The sequence below is a fragment of the Lygodium microphyllum genome, chromosome 19 (genome assembly GCF_053477565.2).
Source record: "Lygodium microphyllum isolate KBCC chromosome 19, Lygodium_microphyllum_v1.1.10, whole genome shotgun sequence".
Taxonomy (NCBI): Eukaryota; Viridiplantae; Streptophyta; class Polypodiopsida; order Schizaeales; family Lygodiaceae; genus Lygodium; species Lygodium microphyllum.
In genome coordinates this window covers 45,363,718-45,385,223 of record NC_141153.1, presented here as the reverse complement: position 1 = coordinate 45,385,223, position 21,506 = coordinate 45,363,718, and the positions used below count along the sequence as shown (strand labels likewise).

General features: G+C 39.9%; 1 protein-coding gene across 6 annotated transcripts in view; it reads right to left on the bottom strand.

Moving 5' to 3' along the window:
- Positions 1–13,624, bottom strand: part of LOC148019816 (alpha-soluble NSF attachment protein 2-like) — a 45,548-nt gene extending 31,924 nt beyond the window's left edge. For 3 of the 6 annotated variants that reach the window (XR_015694876.1, XR_015694877.1, XM_087699994.1), the window contains exons 1-4: positions 13,246–13,624; positions 12,738–12,787; positions 12,496–12,568; positions 12,290–12,369 (exon numbers count right to left, since the gene is read on the bottom strand). Coding sequence is in view for 4 of the 6 variants with exons in the window: in XM_087699994.1 (XP_087556120.1) it covers positions 12,290–12,369; positions 12,496–12,568; positions 12,738–12,787; positions 13,246–13,396 (354 nt within the window). In the remaining 2 variants the exon portion in view is untranslated. Of the gene's footprint in view, positions 1–12,289; positions 12,370–12,495; positions 12,569–12,667; positions 12,788–13,245 lie in introns of those variants that run through there. The other 3 variants (XM_087699993.1, XM_087699995.1, XM_087699996.1) reach the window with 3 other exon arrangements.
- Between the last annotated feature and the right edge of the window lie 7,882 nt (positions 13,625–21,506).

Below are 21,506 nucleotides of genomic sequence, written 5' to 3'. Positions count from 1 at the left end.
GATCAATAGCTGGGCTTTTCAACACTTTCAGCCATTTTTGACAATTTTTAAATTATTTTCCTACAAGTAGGCCCCCTGCTCACATTGACAAGGGTTCACACGTATAAGCATAGGGCTCATATTTGTGAAGATTTGTACCTAAAAATTAGGGGCTATTCCCAGATTTGATGTTGTTCATGTGAAATTGTGACATCTGACCCAAAAATTGCAGACATTGTGCACATTTGTTTCAAAATTTTGGGGCTTTTCATTTCCAAGTGAAATTTTACTCAGATGAGCCAATTTCACTATAATTTGTGCATAGTTGCTTCAAAAATTTGGGGGTTTTGCAGAATTTGTGAAATTTCTGCAACATTTACCCGTGTTCGACACTCGAGATGATGTATTATTGCAAGTGGGGAAAATTTGTTGCAAAAATTTTGGGCCTTTTCGCATCGGTGATGAATTTTGAGCCAATTTGTGCTTTAACAATGAAATTACAACAGATTCACTACTGAGTGGGAGAAATTTTGGACTTGGGATGTATTGAATGTTGTTAAAAGGCAGCTTCTTTTGGTACATGTATTGCTGAATGCTCATTATGTGGTGAAACAGTGGTACATACAACACTTGGGTTATTGCATTTGGGCGTTACGATGATGTATTGTTGAAGTGGGAGCTGTCATTTATGCATATGCATCAAATTTGGTTCATGTACATGCTGTAATCAGCTCTTGGGACTGAAATTGCAGTAAAATATCTACTTCTTGGGCACCTTTGAAAGTACAAGTGTGTGTACTTGCTGTTATATTCATCAACCTTGCTATTGGCTGAAGGTATTCGGCACTTTATTGCAGTTTTTTATTGTCGAAGATGGCTGGCAGTGCATCTACATCTGACACAGAATCTTTTTGAGATTCGTAAATTTGATGGCAATGGCTTTGATCTTTGGAAAGATCGTATGCACGGTATACTTTTTCTAGAGGATTGTGATGATGCCTTAACAGAACATAAGCCTCTTGCTTTGTTAGATGAGGATTGGGCTAAAATGAATAAGAAAGCCATTACTTACCTCAAAATGGCAGTCCTTACGGATGATATCGTGGTTGATATCAAGGGACTTACCACCATTGCTTATGTAGCTTGGGAGAAACTCAAGGAACTCCTTTCAATCAAGTCCATCTCATATGACAGTTAGTCAACTTGAAGCTTGATGAGTCTAAGCCTGCCTTTAACTGGTATTTTGAGTCAGTTACAGGATGTAGACTTGCCGGCCTTTGATCCTAAGCTGAGGGCTATCTTTCTTGCTTATGATTGTGCCAGATTCACGGAAGCATTAGTTGTGTCATTGAGCAACAACCCCAACTTGACATTTGATTGTGCATGGTTCTATTCTCAATGAGGAGAGTGGGGAAAGCAGTGGATCAAACTACAATCTAAGAGGACGAACTGAAAAGAGGTCAAATGCTACAAATAAGGACAAAAATCACAGCAAAAGCAAGGAAAAACAGCAAGACATTACTTGCTATTAGTGTGGACGCAAAGGGCATAAAAAGCCCAATTGCAAGTACTATAAAAAAGAGCAAGAACGCAAGAAGTAGGCTAATGCAAAAGGCAAAAAGAATAAGGAGGATGGCAACTCTACCCCTAGAGAAACAGAGAAGGCAAATGTGGTATCTAGTGTTGTTATTAAGGAAATAGAAAAACATAAAGATGTCGATTTGCTGATTGCATCTTCAGATCCACATGCTATGACAGTGGAAGACATGTATATCACTAAAAGGGATGTGATAGATGAGTGATAAGTATGGCAGAAAAAAACTCTCACGTACCATAAAGTAAAAAAAGTGGCAACAATTGTTTTGGGCTCCTTGTTTTGGCAAGATGCTAAAGATATCGTGAATCTAGAAAAAAGACGATAAGACTCCTTACTTTACAAGAGATTACTAAGAGAAGAGGACATTTCAGCTGCTCTAGTTAGAGAAAGAGTGAATGGTGCTACAACTTTCAGTAGCTCCAATGTTTTGCAATCACGTAGAGAAGTAGATGGGATGACAGTGATGAGGATGATAAGGAGGATGAGATTGGTACAGATGACGAACATGATGAGGATGAGAATGAGGATGAGGATGCATATTGAGCCTTGAGGCTTGTTAGTAGCCACTAATTCATTTTTTACTAATGTTATGACTCATATTACATAGAGTCTTGTCTCTCAGCCTTTGGGCTTTAGTCTTTTCTTGGTCGTTTTGATGTAGTACTTGCTATGGTCTATCTACTTTTGCCTTGACTTTTGAGAATTGTTATTGTGGCAGTTATTGAGTCTTGACTCATGAGTCATAATAACTTTTTAAATATTGAGATTGTGTGTTTTCATGAAACATGTGAGTTTAAAGTTTCAACAATGAGTAATGTGAATAATCTTTTATTTTTTATGCTTTTTAAGATAAAATTAGGGCCACAAATGGTTCAGCCCCTCAGACTCAACCATAATCTAATCATACTTCCATACTTGCATGCATATGCCATATGGAAATGTATGGAAAACAACTATGTTATTATGGTCTCCACGACCACAACAGAAACACAGAAAACACCAGATTACCTGAAATTACTCTATTGCTGCAAATAACTTCCTAAATCATTTTACAGCCATTTTAAGCATTTAATATTCACACGAAATATTATATTCATTAAAACAAAACTGCTGTCCTGAAAAATATCACACAATTTGTCATCATCACGATCATTCTTGAATGAATAACTCGAAATAGACAACATTAGTTTTCCGGAAACCAACATAGATAGATAGAACCAAAGATCAGCTACCATATTTAGACCTTGTCTTGAAGATTTTCTCACTCATGATAATAAAAAAATCTAAAAGGTTACAACTTCCGATACCCAGGACAAGCGCCTTCACTTCAAGTAAAGTCATACAACATCTAAAGTTGCTTTACACACACTGATCCTATAAGCATACACGCATATAAGTACTAAGGTATAAAAATACTAAACATATGATGCAATCTGAGCCCTAACACCTGGCACAGCCTGGTGGATGACTGAGACAATCAAAACTCGAACCCACCAGCATGCAGCTAACTATCAGAAAGTATGAAAATTGACTATGATGAAGACTAACACAGAGAACACAGTTATACCTTGCCAAAGGCCTTGCAACCCTTGCAAGCCACACAGAGCAACAGTGAGTACAGCCCCTCTAGGATAATCAAAGCCGTCTAGTGCAACTGCATAATTGGCCCTAAAAGTCAATTCAATGAGCTAAAAATTGACATGAGTGAAAACAAAAAGTACAAAAGAGATGAAAGCTAAAAAGCTCTAGCAACATAAAGGATGATAACCCTGCATGAAGACATCTCCATCACTGAATCATCAGCACTAGGCACTGCAACAGTATCATGATCCATAGCATTAAACTCCTCATGAACTTCATGAATCACCTCTTGAAGTACAACCTCGCTATCAGCAAAACCAAAGTCATGTTGCTATAAAGAAGCCACATAGTCGTCACTTTGTCTTTTTGCTTTCAAAGCATTTTCCAACTTCGCAATCAAATCCAAACATCTAGTCTCCAAATCATGCACCTTCTGAGCCAATGCATTCTTCTCCTGCAGCAATGCATCAAACTTTTCAACCACCATTTGCCATGCATTTTTAACATTAGCAACTAAATCATTTCGGATATCCTGGAATTCAGATTTCAAGACCACAGAAGCATCCACATCAACTTCCAGATTTTGCAGAATCTGCTTCTCCACCTCTTGAAGAGGCTGAAATCTCTCAATCAAAAGTTTATGGTCCATTGACATACATTTCCATGAAACTTTCCGTTTGTGCCATACATTTAGTTTGAAGCTCATGTGTCCATCTTTCAAATAAGATAATAGACTTTTTACAATGCATCAAATTTAACCTGCTTATCATGCAATTATTTAGCCAAACTGTCACATTTCTTTTGCTGAATACAAAGCTGGACCTGCAACTGTTTTACCACAGCTGCAGTCCAAATACTATCTTAACCATGCTGCTGCAAATAACTCATCATTTTCTGCATTACATCCACTGCATCAATGACACTAGCAACTGTCAAACCATCCATCTGAGAATGCATAAAAGTAGATGGAGCATGAACTCCCTGAGTATCCACATACTCATCAGCCAATGAATCCTTAACATGAACTTGAGAATCAAGAGAAACACCCTGATGGTTCTCTTCCGACATAGGCATACTCGTAGCCAAATCTTACCAATTTTCTGCTGCTTCTTTGCATACATGTGACCTTCAGTTTGAGATGTATCCACATTACCCTATTTTCCTGCATTTACTACATCATCAAGACAAACATCTTTATTGTCTCATTTCACAAACTCTGAAGCAATTTGTTTTGCATAGGCCTCATCATAGCCAACTTGTATCATATCCCTATAAATAACTTGCTTATCTTTGCCCCATCAAACATGTCATCAAGATCATTATCATGCTGAGTTTGATCAGAACCATCAACTTGAACATCTGCCTGTGCTACATCATCTGACAAAGTAGTTGGATCCAAATTCAGTAAATACTTTGCAGTTAACTTGGGATACCTAGTCCTTGCATGTTCAAACAATGCAGCTGAGAAACATCCCATCCTAGATTTATGGAACACCTTCGATTTAGGCACATTGATCTCAGCCATTAGCCTTTCCTGCAACAAACCGGCCCAATTTGGAATTCCAAGATTTTCAACGTAATAAATAATGCCATAGGTCTCTCTAACAATGCTATCAGTCTTTATGAACATCATGAAGCGCTCCACAAACCACCATAATTGCAATTTACGAACAGCATCAAGGCTCTTCATAACATAAATGTTCCTGGTACCTGTAGGATTACCAAAAGCACAATTCATTTGTTCTTCCGAAAACCGCCATGATGTCGGATTGACATTCGTGGGGAGAGTAAAACCACTGCTACAGTCAATTCTATCCAACCTGCAATTCAGCCATTCGATTGCCTCAAAATATCCAATTGCAATGATGCATGAAAGTTTGAACCCCATCTATCCCATGGCAATCGGGCATATCCATACAGGCCAATTTTCTCCAGCCACATGCGATGGACCTCCTCTTCAACATCAAGAATCAAAGTCGAATCAACAAAAGGAGTACCTACAACACTCGGGCTAGAGACATGACCAGCATGCTTCGATGTTGCCTCATCTTCTTTTGACTGCACAGACCTGTCATCATCAGCAGCATCAAGCTCATCATCTTCATCCACATCCACCTCCAACGGAGCGCGCTTAGACACTGAGAGTTTGCGTACTGAAGTGCGCCGAGTGTGAATCATGGCGAGTGCAATAGGTCGACATTGAGAAAACGATGGTGAGAAGGAAAAACAACCAATTTCAGGCTCCATTCGAATAGAGAAGTCCAAGTCCACATTGAGTTTAGGCCCTTTTGTCCCAAATGTCATTTCATGATCATGTGCTTGTGACCATTCACAAGTCCAAGTCCACATTGAGTTGAGGCCCTTTTGTCCCAAATGTCATTTCATGATCATGAGCTTGTGACCATTCACATACATAACTGTCCTTAACAGATTCCTTTGTCCAAGTGGGCACAATTAAATTAATAGCTGAATGATAAGGTTGAACGAGCCTTTTAAATCTAAAGCCATTGACTGCAAGTTTCAAGACATTACCTTGCAAATCCTTCAAAAAAAATGTACCCTATCCATTATCCTTCCAAATAATAAATGGCCTCGCATACCAAAGCTTCAACTTACTCGGAAATTTGCCAAGACGAGAATTGGAAACCACAACCCAATCCCCTTCTTCAAAAATTTTCTTTTTGATGTGTCTATTCACCCAAGCTTGTCTCTGTTGATGTGTAACTCCTAATACATAGGCAGCTAACATCCTATCTTCCTATGACCTGAGAAGCTATTCCATCCTATGCTGCATTGATTTTTCACAATCCAACTTATGTTCTACAGCAACCTTGAGACTCAAGACCACAAACTCCATAGGCACCACAGCCTCTAATCCATATACCAGCTTGAAAGGTGTAAGTCCAATCGTCACCTTGTATGCAATCCTAAAAGCCCACAATACAAAATCCGACTTTGCATCCCAATCTTTCCTGTTATTCTCAACTATTTTCTTTAAAATATGAAGCAAAATCTTGTTGGAACTCTCTGCCTGTCCATTAGCCTGGGGATGATAAGGAGTAGCCTTCTTATGCAGAATCATGTGTGTAGCTATCAACTCCTAAATAAGCTGATTCAAGAAGTGCTTACCCTTATTACTGACCAACCCTAAAGGGCATCTGAATCTGGTCATGATGTTAGAATATAAAAACTTGGCTACATTGGTTGCCTTGTTATCTTTTGAAGCCTGAGCTTCTACCCACTTTGTACAATAGTCAGTGCAAACCAAAATATATTGATTACCCGTCTTCTTAGCAGTCAACTTGATGGGTCCAACAAAATCTATCCCCCATTTTGGAATGGTTCAAGCCATAATACAAGATGGTCCCGCATCCTATCCCTGTCAAGAGGCTAACCCTCCTTCAAACATTGCAAGCACTCTTTAGCATACTGATGAGCATCCCTCAAAACAGTAGGCCACCATAATCCTAACTGCAAAATTTTCCTACTTGTAATCTCCCCAGAAAAATGACCTCTTGACAATCTAAAATGGGCTTCATGAAGGGCTGCTCATACTCAAGCACACACCTTCTTAATACATTATCAACTCCTCTCCTATACAAAGTATTCATAATGACCTAAAAGGATCTACTCTTCAATGCCAACTTCCTTCCTTGGTTAACTATAAGGTGTACCAACATAACCTCTTCCTGTAGAAAATGTAACAACTAGTTATAGTATGAATCAGGGTCTACAACCTGCACTTCAAAGGGTTCCGCATCAAGAAGCTAATCAGGAACTCCTGCTTCTACATCATCATTCTCCAATCTGCTAAGATAATCAGCCACAACATGCTCTTTCCCTAGAGTATGAATAATCTTCGAGTCAAACTCTTGTAGCAGCAACATCCATCTAGCCAATCTGCCTATCAGCTGAGGTTTATTGATCGAGAATAATAGGGCCTGATGGTCGACATGGAAAACCACTTGATTACCCAACAAATAATGCCGAAATTTCAGCACTATAAACATCCTTTCAACACCACGTAACCTCCTACTTGCATAATAGATCAATCTATACCAACCAAATAATTTATCCTGCATAACATAGTTGTCAGGTACGAAAAGTACGATAAGGTATAGTACGATAAAATACGGTACTAAATGGTACTTTAAGATTTTAAAGATAATAGAATAGATATTTCAAGTCTAAATAGCAATGCTATTAGAGTATATAAGATGAGTACTTGAGGGTAACATGCCAAAACCTAATGATGCATGCGCAACATGCGCTACCGCTACCTATAACTTATATCTACATAGATGGGAGTGGATACATCATACATGCATGATCATACAAATAAGAGAAGTGTGGGCTTGAGAGAGAGAGAAGGTTAAGAGAAATTGTTTGAATCTCAAATAACCTAATCTCATGGGAGAATCATATTAATATAAGGAGCATTTAGCTCATCCCAAAGTGCAGTTCGATGGGAAAGATGTATCCATTAAGTTGGTACCTTATGGTACTAATACGTAAGGTACAGTACCTAAAGTATGGTATAGTATCAAACCTTTCATACGTGATACTAGTGCAATTATGCTGCATAAGAACAACTCCCACAGCCAAGTCAAAAGCATCAACAAATACGTGAAAAGATAAACCCCATGCTAGGGGCTGTAAGATTGGAGCCACCACTAGCATCTTCTTAAGAATATTGAAAGCCTTTTCCTGACTTCCCTCCACACAAACTACATGCCCTTATTGGTTTACATGGTAAGAGGTGAACAAATATAGGATAAATTCCTCAAATATCTATTGTGCCACTTCCCCTGTCTGACAAATCTCATAATCTCTTGCACATTAGATGGAGCTTTAGTCTTCTGGACTACTGCTATCTTCCTAGGATCTATTGCCATACCTTCCTTAGACAATGTGTGGCCCAGTAATACTTTCCTTTTTGTTGCAAATACTGACTTGAAAGGATTTAATGGCATACCAAACTCCTTGCACCACTCAAAGCAAAGCCTAAGATGCTTCGGGTGCTCTTGTCTTTTGCCAAATATACAAAAGTCATCAATGAAGACTCACATAAAAGATGTCAAGTATGGACCAAATGTCTTATATACAACTCCTTGAAATTCTGGGGGGTCCATTCTTGAGGCCAAAATTCACGACAGCACTAACAAAGGCTCCCCATTCTATAATAAAAGCAATCTTATCCATGTCATCCAAATGCATCCTAATCTGATTGTATCTTAAAAACCCATCCAGAAAACTATACATCTCCTGTCTTGCTACATCATCAACAAGGAATTAGTAAACGATATTGGAAAAGGATCTGAGATTGTAGCTGCATTTAATTTCCTATAATCCACACATATTCTGATCTTCCCATTTTTCTTAGGTACTACAGCAATAGGGGATAACCATGTCACCTCATTTATTGGCTTGATGAACCCAACCCTCAGCAACTTGTCAATTTCCTCCTTTACCTGCTTGGCATAATTTGGATTCATCCTATATCTCTCTTGAATTATTTGCTTAGCATCCTTTTTCAAATTGATTCTCTGCTAACACACTACTAGATCAAACCCCTTCATATTTGTATAATCCCAAGCAAAGATGTCCTAAAACTCCCGACATAATTTGATAAGATCCTCTTGAAAGCTTCCTCCACATAGATGCTCATCTTGATGGGTTTACTCTCTCCTTCATCATTCAAGTTGACCTCCTAAACTTCAAGCCCATCAAGGCTGTCCATACTCTTAGAATCCTTAACTGCTGGTTTTCAGATTCCTCTTTCAGTCCATTTTCAAGATGACTAGCTTCTACATCCTAAATTAATTTAAACCCCTCATTTCCTATCATTTCTTGAAAGTTAGGCTGCTCTTGATCTTCACAAAGGCTACTTGAATGTTGTCTTGACTAGTTTTGGCCTATAGAATAAACAGTTTGCTATTCCAAAACTGCATTTCCATCCCTTGTGGGAGAATCCTGATACTCCTGGATAATACTATCAACATCTATCTCAAACATTGAAACTACTAAAGGATTTTCTTGCAGAAATAATTCTTCCTCATCATCTTCCACTTCATCTACAAGATTGATAGTCTGAGCTACCACATGTCTAGAAGAACTCTTCAAGTTTACCTTATTGACTGTTGATAATCTGATCTCCTTGAGTCCTGTGGGAATACATACATAATCATTTTCCCAGTCCTACTTCAATTTGGCTAATTCAAACCATAGTCTACCCAAAAGCATTTTATAAGAATCCCCAATTTCTGACATCCTTAGCACAACAAAACTTACCCTAAACTTCAAGCTAGACACTTTGATTTGTTGATTCTTAAGAATACCCAATGGTTGTAACCTCCTTTGGGCTACCATCCTAACTTCAAATGGAGCTCGTAAAAATTCCTCATACTTAGTGGCCAAATATGCATGTTCAAGAAGTATGTCGACTCCTAATCCCCCATCCAACAATGACATCTTCATGCTTCTTTCCTACATACTCAACTTGAATAATGGACACATGATAGTCCACAACCTCCTGTTGGATTGGTATGACTACCTGACATTCAAGAACTACCTCATCCTCCTGAACTGATTTAACGTCAAGAACTTCTTGTTGCTTTGCCTGATCTTCAAGGGCAACTTTTCCTTGAATCTTGATATTAGGTCCAAGATTTGCTCCAAGGTTAACTACAGGGAACACTTTGCCAGAACCTGAAATAGCTCTTCTGATCCTCCTTCCTAAAATTTTCTTGATATCCTGTCTTTACGATACTGATTCTGTTGATCAGGATACGCAATACCTCGACCCTCCTGATCATCAAACTCCTCAGATATTGCTTTCCTTGCCACTTTTTGCAGCTTCCTAACTTGCTTTGTTGTCTTTTTCTTTGCATTCTCTTATTCTTGCTAATCAAGTTTCAAGCCTACTTGGCTTCTAGTAATACCTAAGGACAATCCTCTACTTTAATGCAATTAGAACAATCACATTCAACATGCATACTTATAGCATTCAAGTTACCTGACACCTCCTCTGCTCTTTCTTGAACTTTCTCTTGATGAGTTTTCCTATAACCAACAACACCTCTACCTTCAAGAAGTTGCCTTTGCTCATCTTGGTCAGATAACTCTATAAGGACTACTACAACTAGGGCAGGTGGATGTTGTGGATGAGGTGCTTCTGCAAGTCTTCTGTCATTGCGAGTCCTTGCTACTGGCATTCCTCTCCCAGTCCTTTGCCTTGCCCAAAGTTCACAACTTGGTCTAACAAAGTGCCATGGACCTCCACAATAGTGGCATGCTCCTATTTGAGAAGTTTGCTATTGTGCTTGAAAATATCCCCTAGGCTATCTTGCCTACATTCTTCTAGGTCCCCTAAAGGACCTATGAGGTATTGTGTCAATAATAACCCAATTGACTGCAGCTAGCTGCACAAGTCTTGGCCTAGGCAGCATCACTGGCATCTGTTGTGCAATGCTGACATTAGAATTGTAGCAACAAGTCCTGGTTTCATAGCCATTTCTTTAGCATATTTCACAATACTTTTCCTTCCTGTTGATGCCAGAAAGACCTAGATCTTTCAACTTTTGTTTAATTTTCTTATCCAGTTTACTCTCCTCTATCTTTTTCTTGGTCGTATCATTTACCTTCTTCTTCTTAGTCTTGGCTGAACCTGATTTCTTCTTTTTCTTCCTGTGCTCCTTCTTGCTAGACTCCTCATCATCTGAGTAACTGAAATCTTCCTCTAATTCTGAATTATACTTACTATCCTCATCCACTGTTACTTTCTAATCTTGAATCTGAATCTGCACCAAAATCTAAATCCGAGGAATCATCATCCTTATGGGTTTTTAATCGAGAGGTACCAAGCCTCCTTTCCACCCTCATAGCAACCCTAATCATGGTATCTAATGTACCATTCTAACCCAGCTCCACATTAGCAATTGGGTTCTTGATTTTACCCCCCAAACCCTTAATGAAGTGATTTGCATCTCCATAGATGGTGCATCTGCACCATTCAGCCTATTAAGCAAGTTCTTGAACTTCTGGGCATAATCTTCAACCATATCTTCTTGATCTTCCTCAGTATATCTCCAAGAGTTTTATCCTTCCTAAGCCTACCTAAAAATGCAATCCTTAATGCAAAGAGAAGAAGAGGTGATGAAAATAATGTTACTAAATGGATATCCAATAACAGCAAGGACAAGCACCAATGATCTAGGTCTCTTTGAAAAATAGTTAGATTTTCGCTGAATCATTGGGAGATTGCAAGGTTTTACCTTGATTGCAAAACAATCTGAATGTATCCGTGCATAGAGATACAATTGTGCACTATTGATCAATCTTCCATTTTACAATCAAACTTTCCGCTATGTTTTGTGCTCTTAGCATGCTATCGTGAGTTTGCTTCACAATATGTACACCATAGCCATTTTCAAATAGCACTATCTGTAATAAATTATATCATCTTGCACGATCCTGCCTTTTGCAGACCAAGATTCATGCATCATTGTAATGGTTCATCCATAAATTTCTTGGGTCAGATATTTATCCACAACTCTCGTTAGCTTGAAAATTTAGAATATACAGACATTTTTCTTGAAATTTGCAGATTATAATCTGTCCAAGTTGGAACCCATATTGAAGGAGATTCTTATTTTGTACATCCATTCACCCCCAAGTAATAAGAGGCAGACACTTTGTCACTGGCAAAGGTCTTTTGCTGCATCCTTCTCAGGACCTATAGCTGGGTATAGCAGTGTGCCTATGTGATCTGTGGTGCACTTAATCCATGCATGATCCCATATCTACAAAAGCCAGTTTGCTTTCCCTGCTCATGCGCATACCTTGAATAACAGACCACATGTATAAACATCAGAAGTCCCAAAGGCTACCAGTGAGCATTGAAGTTTAACAACTGTTGCTCCGACTCTTCCCCCAGACAACTTATAAGACCATCTTGAAATTTAGATGCTTATCAAAAATAAATTCATCTTTAAATTATTCTAGAACCTGCTTGATTATTCATTCTACCATAACTTCCGCTTAATTTCCAAAGCCCAAGAAGCAGACAAAAAGCTCAGTATAATACTCCAGGCACTGCTTCAATACAAGTAATGATAGAATAAGGTTACAAACCTTGTAATGCTTTGCAGCCATTGATAATCTTCCATTCTCAATAAACAACTGAGCTGCCAGATTGAAGAAGTTTGCTGCCTCTGAAGAAACAAAGATTGGTTAATATGAACACGGAAATAACATCTTGAACCACATGTGTAACAGGTTTTCATGGTTTTGTGAGACAAATTCGGTGGATGAATTATTGCAACGGATCAATAACATACCCTTGGGGTTTGTCTTCTTGAAACAATTTGCAGCTTCAACATATGCAGAGCCAGCATCGTGCTTGCTTTCAAGCTGTCATAAAAACAGGACGCAGAACAGATTTTTTTCGGGACATTACTTTCCAAAAAAGCCTATCTGAATCAAAATAGATGTATAAATTGAATTCACTACCCCTTGCATTTTCACAAACTTGTGCCTCGAACAGAATAATGATCGTTTTAGTCTGAATTGAAGTCCAGACCTTTAAATGGCAATTTGCAAGTTTGATATACACGTCTGCAGCTTTATCCCCTGAAAAGACCAACAAGTTTGTGGAACTTCATCTATGAAGCTGCAAGCTTCAACTATGTATGTACCATGTCGATGCATATGCTCCAACCCTACTCCCGGGAAAGTGAGAGCTTCTACATTGATGCTCTGGCAATTCAGGATGCACAGAATTTCAGTTTGGTGCATGCCTAAAGGGACTTGTACCAGGTTTTGTTATTTTGTGCCAGGATTCCTGTCAAGTATCAAATGCAGGAGCCTGTGTTGTACGTAAGGTATGAAATTCCGGAGGCCAGGTAAGCATTAGTCGTGACAATCCAGGATGACGGCGTTTGAAAAGCTATATGCAATGAACTTGTGGCTTTTACATGAAAAGCACAAAAAGGGATGACTTCGCATAGCGGCCGCGAAACAAGCGGAAGTGTCCATACAAGAAGTCGCACAAACCGAAACACAGGCAGAAGAAAGGAGGGAGGTCTTACAGCATTTTGCGAGTTTGTAACAATTGCCTGCTTTTTCGTAGAGCTCTGCGGCACCGTCATACTTGTTCCCTAAAAGACTCCAGCCTTTCAGCTTCTTCTCTGCCTTCTTCTCGAAATCGTTCCCTCTCGCTTCATGATCGGACATGGACATTCGCGGCTTTGGATAGCGAGAATATGGGATTGCTCAGACAAAGGACAGAGAGGGCAATTCTTTCTTACTTTGTGCCTTGGTGCGCAAGGGATGGTGGCCCGTAGATTTCCTCTCGTGCAGGCAAAGGTGGTCTGCACAGTAGTTTAAGCAAGATGTTGACGCTACCTCTTTACATGATCAAAGTGGAGGGAGAGAGAGGGGTTTTTCCTTGTTCTTTCAAATAAATCGACCGTATGTCAAGGTTGGGTATGCATCGGCCAAGATGTGGCAACACATCAATTGATACTGAATTACCCATATTCAAAGACCTATGGAAGACTATAGCATGACACTATACAAGTTGATGGCAAAGATAATAGCGCTCAGGCTCAAGCATATTCTATCAAGGATTATTCATCCGAGGACGGATTCATCCATCAAAGGAAGATCCAAGATGCCAACCTAAATTTAGCAGCCTCAATGGATTGTGCAATTGTGAGCAAGCAGAAGACAATGCTTGTAAATATGGATTTCGATAAGGGTTATGATCAGGTAAGTGGCACTTCATTCTTTCGACCTTAGAAGCGCTTAGATTCGGGCATATGCTGGTCGGAACCCTATTTTTCCAATGCAGCTGCTTAGGTATGCATAAATGGCTCACTCACACAAATTTTCTCATTGTAAAGATTGATGAGGCAAGTGTGCCCCCTAGCCCCACTCCTCTTTGCCATAGCAATTGACCCACTAATACAGCATATTGAATGGCTAGCTCAGGGAGGCATACTCGAGCCTCTTAGGTTACTCAAGGGAGAGCTCTTTGTCACATAGTTTTTCGCAAACATCAAGTTAAATATGTTGAAGGCAGGGTAGGAATAGTTGGATGAACTGTTTGGTGCCTATCAATTCTTCTCAGAAGTGTCAGGTTCCATGGTAAGCCCTCACATAATAGAAATATTACCAAGCAAGATGACACTTGAGAGTGGCTAGCAAATTCTAGTTTCAAGGTGATTATGAAGGGAGAGGTCTTCAGATATATTGGTTGCCACGGCTGCTGGGGTTGGGGGCCTTACCCAATAGCAAAGATTTGACCAATTCTCGTGCAAGGCCCAAATCCAAAGTGCACGCATGGACGGAGGAAAAGGAAACGTAGGGGGGGGGGGGGGGGGGGCACTAAAAATGAATTCCATGCTAGTGGCTGGCACTAGCAACTTTTATAATAGCAACCTTAGGCTTCAATGTGAGATGCTAGAACAATCTAGAAAAGCACAATGTAAAGAGAGTGTCTTGATGGTCTTTAGTGGACTAAAGTCAAGCTATAGAGCTTTTGTAGCCTTTTGTCTCCATGTTGTTTTCCACTTAGCTTTGTCATTATTTCAATTCACTGATTCAAACTAGACAAGGTTGTGCAAACATAGCATCACATGCTAGAAGAGTGTTGTTGCTTATAAAAGCTCCACACATACGCATCCTATTTAATTATTGTGACCACATGTCCCACCCTTATGGCTTGTGAAAGAAGTGAGGACTCTGGAGCATCAAGTTGGTCTCATTGCCCTACTAAAAATTGTTTGGAGATATGAAAGAGCTCTTTTGCACGATTGACAGAATCGCCTTAGTCTAGGCAAGAAGAGCGACAAAGCACTTTATCATATAATCATAGTCAAGAATGCCAAGGGGTTTGATGGTAGCCCTAGAGGTGTTTCAAGGTCATGTTTGTGACCTAAGGTAGGCCAATACAAGGGCCATGCATGACATGGTCCATCAACCCACCTACATGTACAACAACATACACCCACACGTCAACACTGTGAATGCCCACAAAGTAATCCACATGCATCGCCTGCACTGCCTCTCTATCACCGTCCCCACCAACCACACCTCATCTTCTACCTTATTATGAAGTTGTCATGAGGTCAAATCTTTCCTAAACTAATAATGAAGCCATAGCATAGAAATGGCCAAGTGATGCTTCAAGAGAAGAGGTTGACAATATGAGCTATGACATCAATGAATGTATGAATGACCTCTATCATTTAGGATTTGTGTGTCTGTGCACGTGCGAGGCAAAGCCATTAACTACTAATGCACTTAACCAACCAATTTGTGCCCTTATGGAAATGCCACATGCCCACCAGCCAATAACAAATTCAATCCATGCTTAACAATTTATTAAGGCTAGTAATAGCTACACGAAGTTCCTCTTACTCTCGAGTATCATAGCTCTACTCATGATGTCAAGCTTAATTCTTAATCGTCCCATATCGAGGCAATTTCTTGTAGGAAAATTTGAGTTAGAGAACAACAATGATGCACATAACATAGTAGCTAGTTTGACCTTCCATGTCTACATATAATGCAAGATGAATGCATGCCTTGGCCCTTTTTGAAAGCATTCACGTAAAGCTGTGGTAGCTAGTTTGACCTTCCATGTCTACATACAATGCAAGATGAAAGCATGCCCTAGCCATTTATGATGGCATTTATGTAAAGCATTACCAAGAGTTGTGACGCATATAGTTGTAGTGTAGTTTCTTAAGCCCACTCCTACATGTTTTCACGAAGAGGGATTGGATAGGGGATGTTATGAACCTTCATGGGACTTCCAAGTCGTAACATGTTATGAGTGTGAAAAACACGGATCTAGACCATGGCAGCTATGGTGGCTCATAGAGCAACAATAGACTCATGAGTACTTGGACATGACAAGAATCAAGACTTGACTAGAGGTACAAACACAAGCAAATCAAGTATACTAAGCTGAAGAACAAAAGGACAATGACATTGCATTCATCATATATGAAAGTGACATCCAAGTACAATGTTATATAGAACAGGGTAGGTGACAGTCTTCCCCTCAATGCCTATGGGATTCAAGTAGCCTGCATATTCTCAACCTATCTGCTTCATACAAAGAGGTAGCATGGATGTGATTGCAAATCTCAACACCCCTCCTCAATCACAACTAGAAAGTACAAAGTGTGTAGAGGCTTTAGTAAGCACCACTTGCAAAGTGTGGGCATACCACAAACATGGTAAACACCAGAGGCTGTCTCGCAGAAAAGGCTAAGTGTGGGTACCAAAAACATGGTGGACATCCAGAGGCTGTAACAAGGGCCTCACAAAGTGTACAAAGGTTGTAGTACAAGGTTACATGAGGAATTTACAAGCTTATGCTAGAAGCATTAGGGCTAGGCAATACAAGGCTAGAAAAGTCAATCAGAATAGGAGTAGAAGGACTGATGAGGCTTGTCCTGATGGTCTTCTTCTTCTTCTTCTTCTTCTTCTTCTTCTTATTCTGTTGCTCCATGGTCTTCTTCTTCTTTAACAGCAGCTAGATAGGCCTTTTGAGACCTCTTTTTAGCGTGGCAAATTTTATCCATGTGTCTGATTCTTTTGCAAAAGTTAGCTAGTCCTTCTTCCCTTTGTACCTGCTACTAATATACAACATTTGTTTATCTTTAGAGGTGCTTGGTTCTACCTTTGACTTTATCTTCTTTTCCTCCTCTAGCAAGGAAGCTTTAATGTCAACCAACTTAGGGTTTGGCATGTTGATTAAAGTGGTTGAAACATTGTCATAATCAGGATGCAAACTTTTTAGCATGACACCAATACAAATATCTTCATCCATCTTGAGATCAATCCCTGCAAGCTAAGTAAGGAGACTTTCCATGCAATTTAAATGAGTTGCAACAGATGTGTTAGGTTTTATATCTAGCTTGAAAAATTCAATCAGTAATCCATACTTAGATGACTTTGATTGTGCACCAAACAAAGTATCTAATCTCTTCCATGTATCATTAGGGGTTTCGCAGGTGGATGCAGCTGTCATCCAATTCCAGTTTGATAATGGCATGTGCCTTATCATCATTCTTTTGCCATGCGACTGCAAGGTCTGCATCCCAAGGCTTCTTCTCTTTGCTTTGATGTTGGAGTAGCACAAAAACTCAAATTTGATCAAAGGTAAAGCTGATTGTGTCAAATGACACAAGTGACAAGAGTCACTAGATCCGTGTCAAGAGACACTATGCTTGACTATGCTTCATTCTTGCCAAAAAAAAATCACCAAGATCTCCCCTCCTCAATGATTTGTTGTGAGAATGTTTGCCAAATCCAATGATAGTTGAGTGGTAACATTGTGACTTGAGTGGAAGGAGAGAGAAAATGAAGAAGAGATAAAGCTTTTGAAGGATTGGCTATGGAGTCTTCATTAGGGTTTCTGCTCTATGTGCATTGTAGAATCGATCATTTCCCAAACTTTTTACATGGATAGAAAGCATATCTCATGGGCTTTCAAAACCCCATGGTGATGGCCTAGATCGCAGCACGTAGGAAGAGCAGAGATAATACAAACAGGCTGTGTTTGTTCAGGGACTGCGAACATGAATTTCCATAATGTCGGACTACAGAGTGATCAACGTTAGACATTTTCGTGATAGAAAGTTGTGGCCTAACTTCAAAAATATTTTCCTAGAAGGAAGCGTGAAGAAATATGGGTTATAGGAGTAGATCAAGAAGCTCCAAGTGAGATAGGTATTGTCTGGCTATGGTAGACAAGAGGGCAAAGTAAAGATGGATGTGTAAAATGAGTTCATGCACTCACGACATGAGTTGAGAGAAGTGAGAGGAGACCTGTAGGAGTAGAGAGTGAGCTAAAATATGCTAAGCCATGCTCAGCTGCGCTTTGATACCTAGAAGTACAGACACGAGCAAATCAAGTACACTAAGTTGAAGAACAAAAGGACAATGGCATTGCATTCATCATATATGAAAGTGACATCCAAGTATAATGTTATATAGAACAGGGTAGGTGGCAGTCTTCCCCTCTATTCCTATGGGATTCAAGTAGCCTGCATATCCTTAGCCCATCTGCTTCATACAAAGAGGCAGCATGGATGTGATTGCAAATCTCAACAATGAGGTACAAAAATGGCATAGCGAAAAGGCACACAAGGTATATCAATAAGGAATCCTTTGTATTCATGATATAGAAAGATACAACATTGAGGCACGTCTCAAGACTACACCCTCGTGATGCCGCACATGTGAGGGTTCAGCATTGCGTATAGGGAATCACATGTAGAGTGGAAACCAAGCAAGGCTCAGAGTCACTACTACTCCCGATATAGGTGTTTCTGACTCCAACACCATAGTATAGGTACTACAAAGCCTATACCCTTACACTCACCCCCGCTTAATGGATTGCTATCCTTGATAATCTAAGGGTGGTTTTCTTCACTCCTTCCAAGGTCTTAACACAACTCATTATATCAAGCTAGTTAGTGTTTGTTGGTCTAGGACTTGACTCATTAGTGGGGTCTTAATGCAACTTTTCTATCAAGTTGGTCAGTGTTAGCCACACTATGACTTGGGGGTCTTAACATAGCTTTTTCTATCAAGCTGCCTAGGGTCTTATCCATCTAGACTTAGTTCTTGTTATTATTTTTCGTTCCAGTCCACCCTTGACTCAATTACATTTGAGGAGTGGATGCTTCAGAGTATTTGGCTTGGTGCTTATAGCTTGGCATGTCAAGCTTTGTAGGTATGCTTCCAACTTGTCGCATTGTCAAGGTTTAGATGTGCTAATGCGGTTGTTGCCATGTTGTGCCATGCCTTAAGGGAGGTAGTCCATTGGGTTGCTCCTTGCATTGTTCATCCCTTTCTTCTTGCCATAACCTTGGGGACTTGGGTCTCTTGGTTTGTTTGCCAATACGCTTTGCCCTCATCTCCAAGTTAAGAACTTGGGATATTTTCCTTGGCCTCTTTGCCGAATCTTTCTTGCTTGCCTTGAACTTAGACAAACTAGCTGGTTCAACTTGCCTTTTTGCACGAAAGGTGCAGTCTTAGTGCATGGCACCTCTTTGGCTCTTCTTAGTCTCATTTGGAGTTGAAGTTCTTGGGGGGGGAAGGGGGGGGGGGGGGGTTTTGGACTAAGACATAACACTTAGACCATAGTTTGGGTTGCGAAAGTAGAGGTAGCATGGAAGTACTTGGGGTGATGCCCATATCTAGAGTGCTTGGTGTGTCACGAATCTAGAGGATCGGGATGACAACTCCTTGCATTGCTTGTGGCCTGAATGCTGAGATCTCGATCTTTGCCAGCATTGAGAATGGTCCCAACGAGTTCCATAGTCCAAAGATATTCACCTTAAGAGTGAGTCGGAGGGTTCTCCAAGACTTGACTAGCGAGGTTTTCTTCCATGGCACTAAGTTATATCGATTAGACCATATCTCTAGCACTTCCTCATGGTCTCCCTTCTTTGAGGCTTTATTCTCTAACTCATTCTATCCAAGCTCATAAGGGTTTGTCTCTTTGGGCTCAAAGGTGTAGCTAATGACTCTAATATTGAAGTACATTTGGTTCCTACTTTGATTCGAGTTGGGTGGGATGGGATGTGGCCCTGGATTGAAAGCTTGGTTTGCTTCATCCTTAGCTACGAGTTTAGCTTGGGGGTTTTTGGAGGCATCATCATTCTCATCTCTCATCTTGGCTCTAGCGGCCTGCCTCTGTTTCTTGGCATTTGGTTTTTTATTCTTCTTCTTCCCATTCTCATTTTCCTCTTTCTCTATCTTTCCTTCCTCTTTTTGGCCTTCTTTGCCTAGTTCTATCTTTTGCTCCTCTTCTTCCTTCTTTTTCTTGCCTAAGTTTAAGTCAACTTATATCTCTTCTTCCTTGGCCTTCATGCCTTGATCTGCCTTTTCTTGCTCTTCTTGTTCTAGCTTATATTCTTCCTTTGGCTTCCTAGCTCCCCACACTTGTTCTTCTAACTCGACTCCTTTGCCTCTTTCTACTTGCTCAATCTTTTTCCTAACTTTATTGTTCGTTCCTATCATCTTCTTCTATTTCATCCCATATTTTCATGATTCTCTCCTTCAACTCTCTTTTTAACATATCATCATTGAATTTTGTAGGTTGTCGAGGTCGAGGTGTTCCAAGATCTAGGCTGAGCTTGTCCTTCCCCTTCTCTTCTTCTTTGGGTTACTATTCCAAGATTTGGGTTTTCCTATTTGAGATTGTGTAGCAGATCTATTTCTTTGTGGATCTTCTCTAGTGCTTTGATGGTCTTCTTTGTCTACTTGATCAGTTTGAGCCACAACTCTTTCATCTTGTATGTGATTTTGAGCCAGTCACATAACTCGTTGTCCTCTTCAAAGAAAGTTTCATTCCATAGCTTCAACTCTCTCCAAGACATTTTGAATGGTATGCCATGTGTCCCTATCACACCATGGCATCACAACATGGGGTGTCATGCTGTGTCATGTTGTGTCGTGTCGTGTCATCTTGTGTCATGTGGGGGTCATTGCATTGCATTGCGTGATATGTTATGGTAGGATCTCCTTCGCATCTGTGAGCTTGCTTCCCTCTCGAGCTAGTATGCTTTGCACTAGAGTTGCTTTGATACCGTGTTACGAACCTTCACAGGACTTCAAGTCATAGCATGTTATGAGGTACAAAAATGGCATAGCGGAAAGGCACACAAGGTATATCAATAAGGAATCCTTTGTATTCATGATATAGAAAGATACGAGGCACATCTCAGGACTACACCCTCGTGATGCCGCACATGTGAGGGTTCACCATTGAGTATAGGGAATCATATATAGAGTGGAAACCAAGTAGGGCTTAAAGTCACTAATACTCCCTATAAAGGTGTTTACAGCTCCAACACCATGGTATAGCTAGCATTTTAGTGGACTACTAGAAGCATTACATCAAACTACAAACTAGATAACATTGTCAATGAAGCCGATGAGACCAATAAGCCAATGCTATTATGGCTAGCAATCCTTAAATGTTCCCACTAAGAAATTGCAACCCACCCTTTGAGACTATAGATTAGCTTACACTTCACAATTTCTCTGTAGCTCCCGCTAAAGCCACCACAACCTAGCCCTAAGTACTTTGTCTCCAATCTCATGTTCCTTTTGAATCATGTTATCATCATAAATTCCTTTTTGTCTCGCTTGTGCTATTGCTAGGTTATTATAAATTGTCATTCTCTTTTATGGTTGCTTTTGTTTTGATTCTAGATATCAACTAGCAACAACTTTGTATTTAGTTGGTATTTTAATAGTGATACTTTGGGTGGAAATTTTGGGTCTCTTCCATATAAGCTTTAAATAGGCTTACTTT